Source organism: Choloepus didactylus, chromosome 3 (assembly GCF_015220235.1).
Source record: "Choloepus didactylus isolate mChoDid1 chromosome 3, mChoDid1.pri, whole genome shotgun sequence".
NCBI lineage: Eukaryota > Metazoa > Chordata > Mammalia > Pilosa > Megalonychidae > Choloepus > Choloepus didactylus.
In genome coordinates this window covers 119,616,734-119,631,760 of record NC_051309.1, presented here as the reverse complement: position 1 = coordinate 119,631,760, position 15,027 = coordinate 119,616,734, and the positions used below count along the sequence as shown (strand labels likewise).

The 15,027-nt window shown below is 39.9% G+C and overlaps 1 protein-coding gene across 4 annotated transcripts; it reads left to right on the top strand.

The window, feature by feature from the left end:
* Positions 1 to 361: 361 nt before the first annotated feature.
* CASP6 (caspase 6) lies at positions 362 to 14,056 on the top strand. Of its 4 annotated transcripts, none has more exons than XM_037830452.1 (7): positions 362 to 378; positions 6,425 to 6,467; positions 7,034 to 7,180; positions 7,594 to 7,670; positions 8,785 to 8,960; positions 11,742 to 11,901; positions 12,550 to 14,056. In XM_037830452.1, the coding sequence occupies exons 2-7, from the start codon at positions 6,439 to 6,441 to the stop codon at positions 12,786 to 12,788; spliced, it is 828 nt and encodes a 275-aa protein (XP_037686380.1). In that variant the 5' UTR covers positions 362 to 378; positions 6,425 to 6,438; the 3' UTR covers positions 12,789 to 14,056. The 4 variants fall into 4 exon arrangements, with proteins under 4 accessions (XP_037686380.1, XP_037686378.1, XP_037686379.1 ...); XM_037830450.1 differs by lacking the exon at positions 362 to 378 and adding an exon at positions 706 to 808 and having other exon boundaries at positions 6,422 to 6,467; XM_037830451.1 differs by lacking the exon at positions 362 to 378 and adding an exon at positions 754 to 808.
* The last annotated feature ends 971 nt before the right edge of the window (positions 14,057 to 15,027 follow it).

The following is a 15,027-nucleotide window of genomic DNA, read 5'->3' as shown; positions in this document are numbered from 1 at the left end:
GCACCAATTAAGCACACTTTGAGTGGCATAGGTGAGGACAATATATCAAGAAAAGTTATGATCTATATAACCCAAAGTCTGGACTCCAGACTTGTCATTCGGTGAATTTCTGCATGATTACTTCCTGGAATCAGCTCTACCTAGCAAAGCCAGACTTGAAAATCTAGGACTTGCCTCTAGTTTACCTTGGCCCAAATCCCCTATACAAACAAAAAGCATTTAAAATAAATTATTACACATCCTACAAAGTAACTCGGACTGTGGAAAGGACTACATGTGAAACAGGAAGGGATACTCAAAACCCTGAACATTTGAGGGAGTCAGAGAAGAGCAAACATTTGGGGATGCCAGGATTGAGCCAGCCTTAGCTCACCGCAGGTGATCTGAAACTGCTGGGGCCGTGGTTTATCCAGGGGTGGCAACTTGCATTTCCCTAAGGCCCTGTTCTTCTCTACAAACGCCAAGGCGGACGAGATCGCGTCACTTCTTCCCTCGGGGCTCCGGCACCCGCGAGCTCTGGCGCGAGAGGCAGGAGCTTGACCGCGGCGGGAAACTCTGCCCCGGGGCTCGAGGGACCGGCGGCGAGGACCGGGGGCTGCGCGGGACCAGGGCCAGCTCGCCGGAGCAGGCAGCAGAGCGCGGAAAGCCTGGGAGGGAGAGAGCCGAGGGCGCGGGGGGCGGAGGCGGCGGAGGAAGGGGCGGGGGCTGCGGCCCCGCGGTTCCAGGAAGCTGCGCTGGCCGGGGTGACCCGCGGCGTGCTCGGCGGCGATGAGCTCGCGGCTGCAGCTCCTCGGGGCTCGGCCTGCAGGTGTGCGGAGGTGGGGGTTAGGGTTTGGGACGGGAGCGGTGGGAGGGGGCGCTGCGACTTTCCGTATTTCCTGGACCAGAGCAGGAAGTTTCGGTCTCCAGAGGAAGGGCTCAGTTTCGGGGAAGGGGAACTTAATTTTCGGGTCAAGAAAAAGCAATCCGGGAGCTTGTTCTCCGCCTCCGTGCGTTCTCGGGTAGCGGCGCCGGCGATGGTCGCTGGGGCGTGCCCCTGCCGCCTTTGTCCTCCGGGCGCTGATCTGTTTGCAGGCGTCGGGGCTATTTAAACTGTAAAGGGCTGGTCCTGGCGGGTCCTGGCGGATCCTGGCGTCCCCCGCGCCAGGTCATATGAAAGGTTGACTTTGAGAGGTGGTGTCTTGTTTACTTTTCCCACTTTTAAATAAAAAGTAAAATGTAGTAGTTATATAAAGTAATAATGGAGGCATAAGTAGTTTCCAGGAGCGCCCGGGCAGAGGCCTCTGGATGTCCCCGGTCTTAAACTGGAGGCAAAGCCAGGCCTTTTTGGACTATACTGCCCCAATATACCGCGTCCTGCATCCAGGAAACCTGCAAATATTTGTCGATTTGAATTGAAATCACAGTAACATTTTCTCCAAGAAATAAGCAACTTTAGAACGTTCGCTTACTTTAGAAGTTTCTTCCTGTCGCTTATTAATTATATTAGTGGTAAAGTTTAGAAAACTTAAGCTTCAGGGTAGGAAAAGAGAGTTGCAACGCTGACAGTCGATTACAAAGTGATTTTATTTCAGAGCATTTTATTCTTTGCTGCTCAAAACAAGCCTTGCTGTAGAGGCACGTTGTAGATGTCACCCTGGTCTTAAGGGCAGTGTTCTTGCCCAGGACGGGCTGTGCAGCGCCCGGGGCCCCTTCCAGCTTTGGAACAACTGGTGAGGGCTGGGGAGCCAGGGCAGTGGCCACCGCACCTCCCCCCTCCCGCCAGTCTTTCCTGTCTTCACTGGCCGGCTCCCTTCCTTTTCCTGCACCCCCTACGCCTTTCCAGTGTATGCCCCAGGCCTGACATAGGTTATTAAATATAGGGTTTTTAAACAGATTGTTGATAGGGAATATGGGTCCATTTTCATAGATGCTGCAGTGAATGAAGATGATGACAGTAAATACTGAAGAATTTTGGGGAAATGTACATTTAGTTAAGAAAGGTAACTGGATTCCCTCTCCGGTTGGAGGGGGTGTAGCAGACACATTGCTACAGGCCTACCTGGCTTTCAGCTCCACCTCCATTGCTGTGATCTTGGACAAGCCTGGCCCTGTTTTTTTTTTTTTATTGTGGAATATAACATATTTACATAGAAGTGATAACTTTCCAAGTGCAGTTTAACAAGTAGAAAGCAAATTTCAAAGAATGTTAGGGTTTACAATTCCACAGTTTCATTTATTTCCTTATTGTGAATTTTAGCATACATGTGTAAGCAAAAAGGTGACAACTTTCAAAGTACGCCTTAACAAGTAGTTATATAGGAAATTTCCAAGAATGTTATGGGTTATAGTACCATAGTTTCAGTTATTTCCGGGTCCTGTTTTTTCATCCCTATCTCATGGGCATTGTGGAATTGAATGAGATAAAGTATCTAAAGTGCCAGACCACCAAGGAATGGTAGCTGGTAGGATTATTTGGAGAAATTATCAAGTTAGTGTGAGGGGAGAAAGGAGTGATTGGTTTTATAAAGGTTAAACTGGATTCAGGAACAAAGAAGTTGATGGTATATCATGGTGGAAAGGAAAAATGCTTAAACCAGAGGCATGAGAAAAGAGAAGAGGCTAAGAATCAGGTTTAATGACAGACAACATTTTTGATAACTAGATTGCAGATGAACAAAGGAATTTATAAACCTCTTACAGAGTGTCTCCATTAAAATTTATTTTCTCTGTGTCAATGAAGCCATTTATGATTTTAGCCAGTGCACTTGTATTCATGCAGTACAGTGGTGTTTGTTAAAGTGCATCCTTGAAGGGCTGTCTCTTGGTTGGTATAGCTCAGGGTGGACACACCGTTAGTCAATATGTACTGTTTTCTCTAGAAACTGTGGATAAAGTTTACCGACTCCAGGACATGGTTGGAATTCAAGTTCTGAAGTCTGTCTCCATGGTTTTCTGTTCTGATACAATGTTTGCTTAGCATGGCAGCTGGGCCTGGTTTCTTATTGGTGCTGCAGGACGCATTTATGTTAGAATTTTAGAACATTAACACTAGAATAGAGTTCCTACCTCATTTTACATTAGAGGAAATTGAAATTCAGTAAGGTTTGAATGTGTGAAGGTTAGAGGCGGCCAGGATCAGAACCAAAGTCTCTAGAGCCTGGCTTCTTTCTACATCCACAGTGTTTAAGAAAACAAAAATCAATAATAAAACAATAACAGCAACAAAAATTCTCACCGAGATTGCCATAGCTGTGTAAATTTCAAATGGAATGCTATTTAAAAAATTGTTTTAAGCAGCTACCTTAAAACTAGCTAGCCATTTCTGTTTCTGTAGGCCTTTTCTAAGCTAAGGGCACTATTTTAGACAACCATATTCACATCTTAAATTACACCTAGCCAAGAATCGTGAAGCTCCTTCTTTGTGACTGTGAAAAAACTGGAGAACTGAGTAAACATCTCCAGTGCTTTCACTCTCTGGAACTTGAGCTACTTGGTGACCAGTCATCTGGCAAAGCTCCCACCAGGCACACTTTGAGCCGTCTAAGGCTCAGCAACCAAAGTAGTACAAAAGCTGGAGGGTGAAATTACCAGGTCTGCTACCATTTTCTCAGCCAAGAAATTCTCAGAGCTTTCCATGATGTGCAGATTTCTTGGGGCTGAGGGGATAGCTGGCTTTCAGACATATGGATTTAATAGGTTTGGTCTGAAGTTATTCTACTTCTTTATAGATAATTGTCTTAAATATAAGGAGGTGCTATCAAAATGAGGTAAATCCCAGGCATCTTTTGAAAACAGAAGAAGTATAAATCCATGTAATGTTTCTATAGAGCAGAGTTGTGGAGTAGGAAGTACAGGGTTACTGTGATCACCTGGTACGGATCAGATTCAAGAGCTTTCTTGTTAGCTGTGGTTGTAGTTGCCTCTGAAGGACACCTTGGAAATCACCTTGTCATAATTGCATAGATTGTCACCCCTTCCCCAAGAATTCTGATTCGGTTAGTCTGGGCTGGCATCCAGGAATTCTGATGCACAAAGTTGAGAAAAACTGACTTGGGGCCCACTGGACAAGGAGACACCTTGGGAATGTTGGGTCTCATGGTTTGGACACATTCCAGATGAAACCAGCTGACAGTGACTGGCTACAGAGGAATTGAGCTGAACCCCCCACCTCACCCTCACCCCCAGGGTGTGTTTTTTGTCAGGGAGGAGAAGTGAAGGTGAAACAATCAAATGCCAGTGGGAGACTCTAAAGAGAGAGGGAACAGGACTCTCCTTGTTAGGAGGCAGTGGATAAGGATCCACGCTGCTTTAGGGTTGTGCTTCCTTCAAAGGCCTCAGCCAAGGAGTGCATCTTGCTATACTGTTAATATTTCTTTTTATTCATTACTTCCTCTCTCCTCTTTAAGTTGGTAAGTTTAGTAAGTAAACTCAGATTCATGAGTGGATGGACCCTTGTAATAGAAAATGCTAGACTTATTGCACTATTCAGTACAGAAGTTGCTGGCCATATATGGCTATGCAAATTTAAATGAATTGATATTAAATGAAATAAAAAATTCAGTTTCTCAGTTGCAGTAACCACATTCCAAGTGCTCAAGAGCCACCTGTGGTTAATGGCTGCCATATTGGATAGCACAGATACAGAGCACTTCCATCATTGCAGAGAGTGGAGAGGAGGGTTCCCTGAAAGCTGCCAGAGAGTGGGGAGTGCTGAGCTGGAGAGGGGAGCAGAGGGTTCTCATTATGGGGTTATAAGTGCAGATGTATCAAAATCCAAGTCATCTTGCCTTTGCCTCTGCCCCATCCTTTCCTGTTACAAACACCTGCGCCCCATCCTTTCCCCCACCCAAATGTTTACCTTTTCTGGGTAGTCATGGTATATCAGTTCTCCTGCGTGACTTAATCTTGTCTCTGTTTCAAAGAATATTTGCAAAATGCTTTTTCGTATAACAAAGCAATTTTGTTATATTCACGCTTCATAATCACAGGGCTTTGTTATTCTAGATATATTTTGCATTGAAGGAGTTTGTGTAAGCTTTTTCTTTATTAAGATTTAAGATTTATCTTTTTTAGATTATTTGTTAGTTTGGAGGTAAGAGCCAGGGATGAGAAAGAATTGTTAATTTATAGTCCTTTTGTTGTATTCTCAAGCAGTTTACCTTCAGTTCCCCTTTGCCCTTCTCTTCATATACCTCAACTTTTAAAGAATTTTTGTCTTTAATAAGCTTTATTTTTTATAGTAATTGTAGGTTTACAGAGAAATTACACAGAAAGTACAGAGTTCCTATATACATACTCGTCCTCCAATATATTAGGTTTTAAAATCAGAATGTAAAGTTACATATAAAGTGTGATCCCATTCTATAAAAGAAAGAAATGAAGGCACTAGTGAACTATTAAAAAGTGTTAAATTCTTGGTGGCACGTTATGGCCAATGAGGGTAATTTAATTTTCTCTTTAATTAGCACGTTACTTTTTTAAAAACTTTTTATTGTGGTAACATACATAAAAATCATTTTTACCATTTCTAAGTGAGCAATTCTGTAGCATTAAGTACATTGATAATATTGTGCAACTTTCACTACTATCTCTTTCCAGAGCATTTTCATTATCCCACACAGAAACTTGCCCACTAACCAATAATTTCGCTTTTCTCCCTTGCTCTACCCCTTGTAACCACTATTCTGCTTTCTGCCTCTATGGATTTGCTTGTTCTAAGCATTCTGTATAAGTGAAATCATACAATATTTGTCCTTTTGTGTCTGGCTTATTTCACTCAACAGGATGTCATCAAGGTTCATCCATGTTGTAGCATGTATCAGCACTTCATCTCTTTTTGTGGCTGAATGGTATTTTATTGTATGGGTATACCACATTTTGTTTTACCCATTCATCTGTTGGACACTTGGGTTGCTTCCACCTTTTGACTATGGTGAATAATGCCACAATGAACATCAGAGAGCAAATACCTGTCCTAGTTCTTTTGGGTATATATCTTTAAGCAGGATTGTCTGCTTGTATGGTAGGTCTATGTTTCACTTTCTGAGGAACTGCCAAACTGTTTTCCACAGCAGCTGCCCCATTTTGTATTTCCAGCAATTCTGAAGGTTTCTATTTCTCCATATCCATGTCAACACTTGTTATTTTCTGAGTTTTGTTTTTGTTTTATTTTAAATAACTGTCCTTGTGGGTGTGAAGTGGTAGCTCATTGCAGTTTTTTGAGAGCCGTTGTAGGTTTACAGGGCAATCTTACAAGTAGTAGAGTGCTCATATACCACCCCCTACGCATAGTTTTCCTTACTATTAACATCTTGCATTAGTTTAGGCATCAACTTTTAAATCTATCAAAACCAAAGGGTCATAGAGTTCCTACTATGTTTTCACTCCCATAAATCAGAAAGTTAAAAGAATTAACAAAACTCAACTTTTTTTTTTTTAGTAGGTGAGGAAGAAAACATGACAGAAACAGATGCCTTTTATAAAAGGTAAAAACATGCTCTTTCTAATAAAGGTCTTTCCTATGGTGGTAACATCAGAGGGTCATGATCAGCCTGTGGAAATCAAAGCCAGAATAGGACCTGAGAGCTAGAGAGTAGAACTGAACATGTCAAAGTTTTTGCATTTTGGGGGTCGAATTGTAGATACACAGGTTAGTTGCTGCCCCTGGATGCCTAAGGGCTTGTAGTGACGCTCAAAATATTTAACAATTGGTATTGCATGGGCCCTAGAGCTGGAGCTGGGGCCTGGGCCAGGCCATTGTCCTTGGTTGTAGGACCCTGGCACGAGGGACAAAAGGCAGAGATTCTGAGGGGTTAAGGGTGGGTGCTCAGGACAGCAGCTGTTTATCAACTAAACAGAAACATTTCAGGACTTTCCCTCCTAGTATGGCCCCAAGGCTTTTCCAGTGCACGCCAGTGGGATATGAGCCTGGCACAGGAGAAGGGAGGAAACAGCAGACTCTGTCTACTCTACACATTGACCGTGGGCTTGGAGGAGCTTGTTAATTTGTTAAGACTGGAAGTGACTGTTTTTTAAAACTTTTCATTAACAGTGAAACATTTGATCCAGCAGAGAAGTACAAAATGGACCACAGGAGGAGAGGAATTGCTTTAATCTTCAATCATGAGCGGTTCTTCTGGCATTTAACACTGCCAGAAAGGCGGGGCACCAGTGCAGACAGAGACAGCCTCAGACGCAGGTAGTGGTTTTATTTACATGTCAAGGAGAGGAGATGTTTAAGGGATAACAGAATTATTTATCAGATTGTTAGCACCAATGAGATAACAGTATTTGAGGATGGGCCTCATGTGAGCCTGAGTCTTGTCTTCCTTACCTTGTTCTATTAAATGCTAACAGGTTTTGTGTTGTTACTAACATATTTGTAGGGCTCTTTATATTCTGTATTCTAAATAGAATTGGCTGTCATTATGATTGAATCCTTTTCTCTTCATGGGTGATCGAGGAAAACCATCATTATTTGTTTTTTTCTTTCTCTATCCTAAAGAAAACCAAATTCGTATGTCATAAAGATGTGTATTGATTCCTCAAAAGTAGGGGTGTTTGACAAAGTTGAAAAGCTCCTAAGCTAATACCAATTTAATATGTCACCAGGCTTTCAGATCTAGGATTTGAAGTGAAATGCTTTGACAATCTTAAAGCAGAAGAACTAATGCTCAAAATTCATGAGGGTATGTAGTTTCTTATTAAAGTTCATCTTCCTCTGATGGGATTGAGTACTTTGATTATCCTACCTGTTAAAACAGGTACAAATAATTCACTCTGTCTTGCAAAGAAATCTTATTATGAATTGATTCAGCAAGGGCTATAGGTGTTATGCATCTCTGCTTGTTATCCAACAGATTTAGAGACGCCTGCAAAGGATTATGCGTACAAAGCTTACAATTAGCATATTGCTAGCTCAGTCTACCACCCTAGAAATGACTGGAATTATGCTTTCATTTAGCATTACATATCTAAAATGCAAATAACAGATGCTGGGCAATCTGTAGGCTCCATACCCCTCCATATCCCAGTTTTTCACTGACTTGAAAATAGTGTTGATTTGCATATACTATCTCTTAATTTTCACAACATCACTATGCAGTAGGCTCTATAATTATATTGGAATTTATGTTTATCATAATAATCACTTCATGCCATAGATTATCAAGTCCTTTGCCAAGAAACTATTTTGATATTTGCATAATTATTTTAAACTTTCTTCAGCACTCTCCTTTAATCTGTAAATCATTTTCATTTTAATTGCTGCTTCCCAGCTTTACTACTTTGTTCATAAGCTTTGGAGTCTACTACGTCATGTCTTGATACTCTTTTGGAAGCTTTAAGTGTTGTGCACATATAGTGCAACACATGCGGGGCTGCTGAATAGTAGTTTTTGGGTCATTGTAATTTCTGCTCTAAGAGGCTCTCTGCTGATTCAAAGAAACTTTTAATTTATTGCCAAAGTGACTTGGATCTTGAAGGGGAGGGTATCCCATGATAATCCCTTTTATGTTTTCCAAGTCATTACTCTTTTAGAAAAGTGAATGAAATTTGGCCACTTTATTACTTTGAACTCGAATAATTTGCATTTAAAAAATCCAGTGTGGCATAAATTATCCTGTTTGGTTAAAGACTAAAATAAGTTGGATTTTATTACAGATATTTTACACTTATATTTTTCCCCTTCCCCCAATCATTTGTATATGACTTTATTCTAGTATTAGTAATTGAATTTTTTATATGTACTTGTTAACTAGCATCTTATTTTCATTTCTGTATGAACTTTGGGGGCCTTTATAGTGTCGACTGCTAGCCATGCAGATGCTGACTGCTTTGTATGTGTGTTCCTGAGCCATGGCGAAGGCAATCACATTTATGCATACGATGCTAAAATTGAAATTCAGACACTGACTGGCTTGTTCAAAGGAGACAAGTGTCAGAGCCTGGTTGGAAAACCCAAGATATTTATCATTCAGGTAAGACTAGTTATGTTAATCCTCTTAATTATAAAGTCCATGGTTCTGTACTTGTGATTGTAAAGGATTGAAGCAATTTTGAAAGTAACTTTCTCCAGTAATTGGAAAGATGCTTTTTGAATCCTGGCCAATCACTGAACTGTTAGTAATAATGCTTTCTTAACACTCTCAGTATCTTTATTACAACAAACCAGAACTTAATTATATTTGAAGTGACTCACAGAATAACCAATGTGCTGTAACCTCTGGTACAGCCTGGTGTCAAGGTGGAGCCACCAGAGAAGGTATCTGCTTGATGAAGAGTGCTTTGCAAAAGGCAGTCTGTTTAGATTAAGCTTATTCTTGTGAGCTTGGGAGCATGTAAGCCAACAGGGAAAATGCAGGAGTAAAGAGGTCTACTCCTAGTTTTGCCTCATTCTATTCACATTTTCCCTTAAATTAAGATGCTGTTTACACCCCTGCCAAATTGGTATTATAGATAAGAAACCTTTTTTTTTTTTTTGGCCTGAATAACATCAGCTGGCACATCAATAGATTTTGGACAAAAAAGAGAACTAATTCCTAATGTACAGTGCTGCAATTCTGTATTTCCATGACTAGCATGCCATCTGTTACTTGAGTACTTGAAATTACATGATCCCATATTTCATATCCTGCCAATGAAGCCTTAGGAGGGGTGCGGGGCTTGTAAGAGAAAAGGAGGATTTAAGGATGATTGGCTAGGTTTTGGTTTGGACAACTGTACAGGGGTTAGTAATTGTGGGACATGCCCTTGGAGGAACAGGTCTAGAACCTAAGACAAAAGGCCTGGGTCGAAGAAATAAATTTGGGAGTAACCCGTTGGATGGTGTAACAGTTTGTATATATTATGTCTCCCAGGAAAAAAAGCCATGTTCTTTGATGCAATCTTGTGGGGACAGACGTATTAGTGGGGATTAAGTTGGAACCTTTGGATTAGGTTGTTTGGAAGGAAATCATCCCACCTAACTGTGGGTGATGACTCTGATTGGATAATTTCCATGGAGGTGTGGCCCCACCCATTCAGGGTGGGTCTGAATTAAATTACTGGAGCACTGTATAAGCTCAGACAGAAGGAGCAAGTTTGCTTCAGCCAAGAGGGACACTTTGAAGAATGCACAGGAGCTGAGAGAGGAATTGCAGTTTACAGAGACATTTTGGGGATGGCCTTTGAAAGCAGACTTTTGCTCCAGAGAAGCTAAGAGAGGACAAACGCCCTGAGAGCAATTGAGAGTGACATTTTGGAGAGAAGCTGAAGCTAGAGAGGAGCGTCCTGGGAGAAAGCCATTTTGAAACCAGCTAACAGAGATTTTCCGGACACCACTGGCCATTCTTCAGTGAAGGTACCTGGTTGTTGATGAGATACCTTGGACACTTTGTGGCCTTAAGACTGTAACTTTGTAACCAAATAAACCCCCTTTATAAAAGCTGATCCATTTCTGGTATTTTGCATAACAGGCAGCATTAGCAAACTAATAACAGCTGGTAATTGAAACCTTGGGAGTAGATGGGTTATACATGTATACATGTGTATAGCCTGACAAATGAGTGTAAAAAAAAACTGAGGACACCAATGAGGAATAAGCAGAGGATGAAAGATACTGCAGAGGACAGCCCAGAGAAGGAAGAGGAAGATCAGAAAAGAATAATGGCAGATGAGGATTTCACGGAAAAGGGAATGGCCAACACCGTGACGCACAACAGAATTGGAAATAATGAATGAGCTACTATGGAAGAGAGCCAAAAAGGAAAGAAATGTTTTGGCAAATTATTTTATCTCTATGCCTCAGGTTTTTCATCCTTGAAATGGGGATTGTAATAGCAACCACCTCATGGGGTTGTTGTGAGGATAAAACAACCTAATGAATGAAAAACACTTAGAACAATGCCTGGCAAATGGTAAGACCTCAGTAAAAGGTAGCTCTTATTGCAATTGATTTGACCAGTGATTTCATCAAGTTACAGGTGCTCTCCATTGTATTTAGGAAAGACAGTGGAAAATAAGGTTTGAAAATAAGCCTGATAATACTAAATAAGATTAAAGGCTCCCTGTAAAAAATGGTATGTTAGGGATCTCCTGTTTATTTGATAACTTTGAAATCACTTGGGGTTTCTTTGTTTCTTTTGAAGCTTGTAATTCTTTAATTAACCAAATCAGTCAGAACTGATTGATGCATTTATAATGCTACAACAAAATCTTGTTAGGTCACTTAAGAGTAGAAATTATGTTAGCCTCTGGGTGAGTCAGCATTAATAGATAAGAAACTGAGACCTCACTTTTAAGTAGGAGCAAATGGAGGAAGGCACATAAATAGATGTCTTTCTGGGCAGGGAGTCCTTTTGACCTTTAACAATTTATGGCAGCAGCCAGGCAAACAAAATCCAATCTGGAAACATATTACCTGATTAAATAGAAACACTTATGTAAATACTGTAGATTTCAAAAAAGAGGGTGACTCTTGGTGCTATGGGTGTGGTTAATCCATAACAAAACCAGACTTGCTTCTCCACAGTGTTTTTCAACCAACATAATTTGGTGTGTAGTTGAGGATGCCAATCTTTTTTTTTAACATTAAATAAAAGAACACATAAGAAGGGAAGCAACTTTGTCATCTTTAGTCCCCTCTAAACATGAGCATATTGTTTCTGAAGTGCCTATAATGTGGCTGTTGTTGGTGTGAATTGTACATTGACTGTAAACATTAAGCATCTGGAAGAAAACAGTAGGCAAAGGAGGTCGTTTATTTCCTCCTTGTCTTGCAGGCTTGTCGGGGAAACCAGCACGATGTGCCAGTCATTCCTTTGGATGTAGTGGACCATCAGACAGACAAGCTGGACGCCAACATAACCGAGGTGGATGCAGCCTCAGTTTACACACTGCCTGCTGGCGCAGACTTCCTTATGTGCTACTCTGTTGCAGAAGGTGTGTTGGTGTTTAATATAAGCATGTAATTGGCTCTCTTGGCTAAGTTTCTAGGTTTCATCTTCCATTGACTTGATCAGATCTTCCTTTTGGAACACGGTGATTAGGTCTTGAGACACTCAGGTTTAGAATGGATTTCCTTGATCGTATGGCACAATGATAAATGAAAGTGTAAAATACCTTATAGAAAAGTCATTCCTGACAACTATGTTAAGTAAAGCAATATGTCTGATTATATTAAATATTATCAGCCTGCTATCAATTTCTGATGGTGTAAGTATATTGTAATATTCATGGGCAGCTCTGCAGAAAAATATTTCAATGAGTTTCCTTTGCTCTTAGAATACACAATTTTCTGTTTTACTTCTAATAATCTCTTGTCTCTCAAAACCTTTGCCCACCCACCATCTTGGTAAATTTTAGGAAATGGGGGAAATTAAATAAAATTAACTCCTAATCCCTTTTCCCACGTGAGAAGAGTTGACTGTTAGAGGACAGTTTAAAAAGCCGTATCGTGGATGCATCTTAGTCTTCTCCAGGGACTTTTGAGAACGTATACTTCTGTAACTGGATTATATAAAGGTGTTTTTGAGTCACAGTAATTAAAAGTCAGAAAACTTAAACGGACTGTTTCCTCTTCTTTTTTAGGCTATTATTCTCACCGGGAAACTGTGAATGGCTCCTGGTATATTCAAGATTTGTGCGAGATGTTGAAAAAATACGGCTCCTCCTTGGAGTTCACAGAACTCCTAACTCTGGTGAACAGGAAAGTTTCTCAGCGCCGAGTGGACTTTTGCAAAGACCCAAGTGCAATTGGAAAGAAGCAAGTTCCCTGCTTTGCCTCAATGCTAACTAAAAAGCTGCATTTCTTTCCAAAATCTAAATGATAGGGGCTGTTTGTTTTTTTGCATCTGTATTCAAACTGTATTTCCTTTCTTTTTATATAATAAGTATCACTAGGTTGAAGCTTATAGTCCAGCAGTGTAAAATGCTTTAAGGTTTAGTGTCTAGCAGAGAACTACCCTTTTTTTTTTTTAATAGCTCTTACTGGACATGATGAAAGGATTTAATGTATGGAGAAACAAAAACCTCAGGGAATTACCATAAATAAAAATCTACACTCATTGGTAATATTTGATTTTTATAGTAAACTGCAAGGTTACCCAAAATATCTGGCTGATTTAACTGCACCTTGTGATATTTTTAAATCACAGTTTATTTTATAATGTTTTTAAAGTTTTTTTGAAACCTGGATAATTGTCTTCCCTTAATAAAATATTTGGAATTTGTGTTTTATTAAATTAAATTAAAATTTTCTAATTCACATTCTTATTTATTTGTTTAATTTATGGATTTGTCATATAAATGTTTAATAATTCATCTACATAGAAATTATCACATTTGGTATAGAACTTTAACTCTTACTTAAAAAAAATCAGCCTTCAAGAACTATTATATGGTATTCTGAGGATGAACCATAAAATATAATTCTTAGCCAATATAGGCCAAACACCTACAAAATTTATTTATGTCCTCATCTTCCATGTTAAGTTACTATACATTGTCCAGCAGTCATCAGTCCCCCTCACAGACCATTGTTACTTGGATAATAGATGTTACTTTAAAAATTCAATTCTTATTAATACAATATGTAAAATTTGAGACTATTGTTAATAACCCTCCATGGGCTAAAGATGTCTAAATGTTCAGGCTTTGATAATTGAAACTTGTGATTTGCTACTGCAAAAGCAATAGTTTGCATATGTTGTTTCAGTTCCAATTCAAAGAGTACCAGTGTATACATTATAGTTCATGGGACATTTATACCTGTTTTGTAGTCATGGCTGGGGGTTCACTGGCAGCTGAACACTTTTTCCTCTCTTTAATCCTAACCCTGCTACCAGTGAAGGCACTATAGGTGGTGTTATCTCCCCAGGCTCTACTTTCAAGAGCTGATGACTACAGAATGCTCTTCAGTTCACTGAGTGAACATTTATCTTGCTCTCTAAGCAAAGATTACACAATTCTGGTTACTTAAGAGAAATTAGCTGATGTTACTGAAAAGCTCTAATAATAAGCAAAAAAAAAAAAAGTCAGTTTCCTTGAATATTATCAGTCAGAGGGCTTATTTGCTTAAAATATTCAGATGCAGTAATTGGGTTATCCAATCTGAGGTGTGGAAGCAAAAGGGACCCAACTGAATTTTGTTTATAACAGTTGTCTCAGAATAAGACAAATGCTTTTGTAATAAAAATTAACATGTAATATGAATGGATTCCTTTAATTTGGGTTCTAACCTGTTTGGCCTTAAACACAACTGGGAACTTGAGAAGAAAGATTATAAGCTGGTCATATTTTAAAATAACGGATCTATAAAGCTTTAATGTACATGACATAGCTCATTTGGAGAGACTACAGTTTAGATATAAAAAGGTTGGTGTGCCCAGCCTTTTGTCTCTGGGTTATTATTTCCTCAGTACTCAAATCAGTTTCACTGTTATAAACTATAAGGTGACCTAAACACAGCTCCTTCTTTGGAGGACAAGATTTCAACCCTTTTGGATTTTAATTTGTGAAGTGAGAAGATACAAATCAAAGGAAGGTATGTTTCTTAAGAATACATTTTTCACATGACTAATTTTCTGAAGCTCTTAAAAAGCAGTATTCTTCGATAACTGTCCTTCATATTCAACTTCAGAGGTCAGCACAATTTTTCTGTAAAGGGCCAGACAGTAGACGTTAGAATTTGCAGGCCACGCTGTCTCTGTTGTATTGTCAGCTCTGCTGCTGCAGTGCCAAAACCACCACAGACAATACATGTGTGTAGCTGTGTTCCAATAAAACTTCCTAAAAACAGGCGCAGGCATTAGTTTGCTGACCCATGTTCCTAGATTTTCCTTTAGACTGTTTTCTTGCAGTTCAGAAGCCATCCCTTTCTGCTTCCCCTAGTCTAGATCGTTATCCCTGAAAATGCCATAGGCCTTTTACCCACCTTTTTTGGGTTCCTGGAATGGGCCAGGCATTATTCTCAGCACTTGGGGCACACAAGTGAACAAAGCAGATGACACTCCCTGTCCTCCTGGAGCTTGCATTCAAGTGTGATATTTCTTAAACACGTGCTTTAGG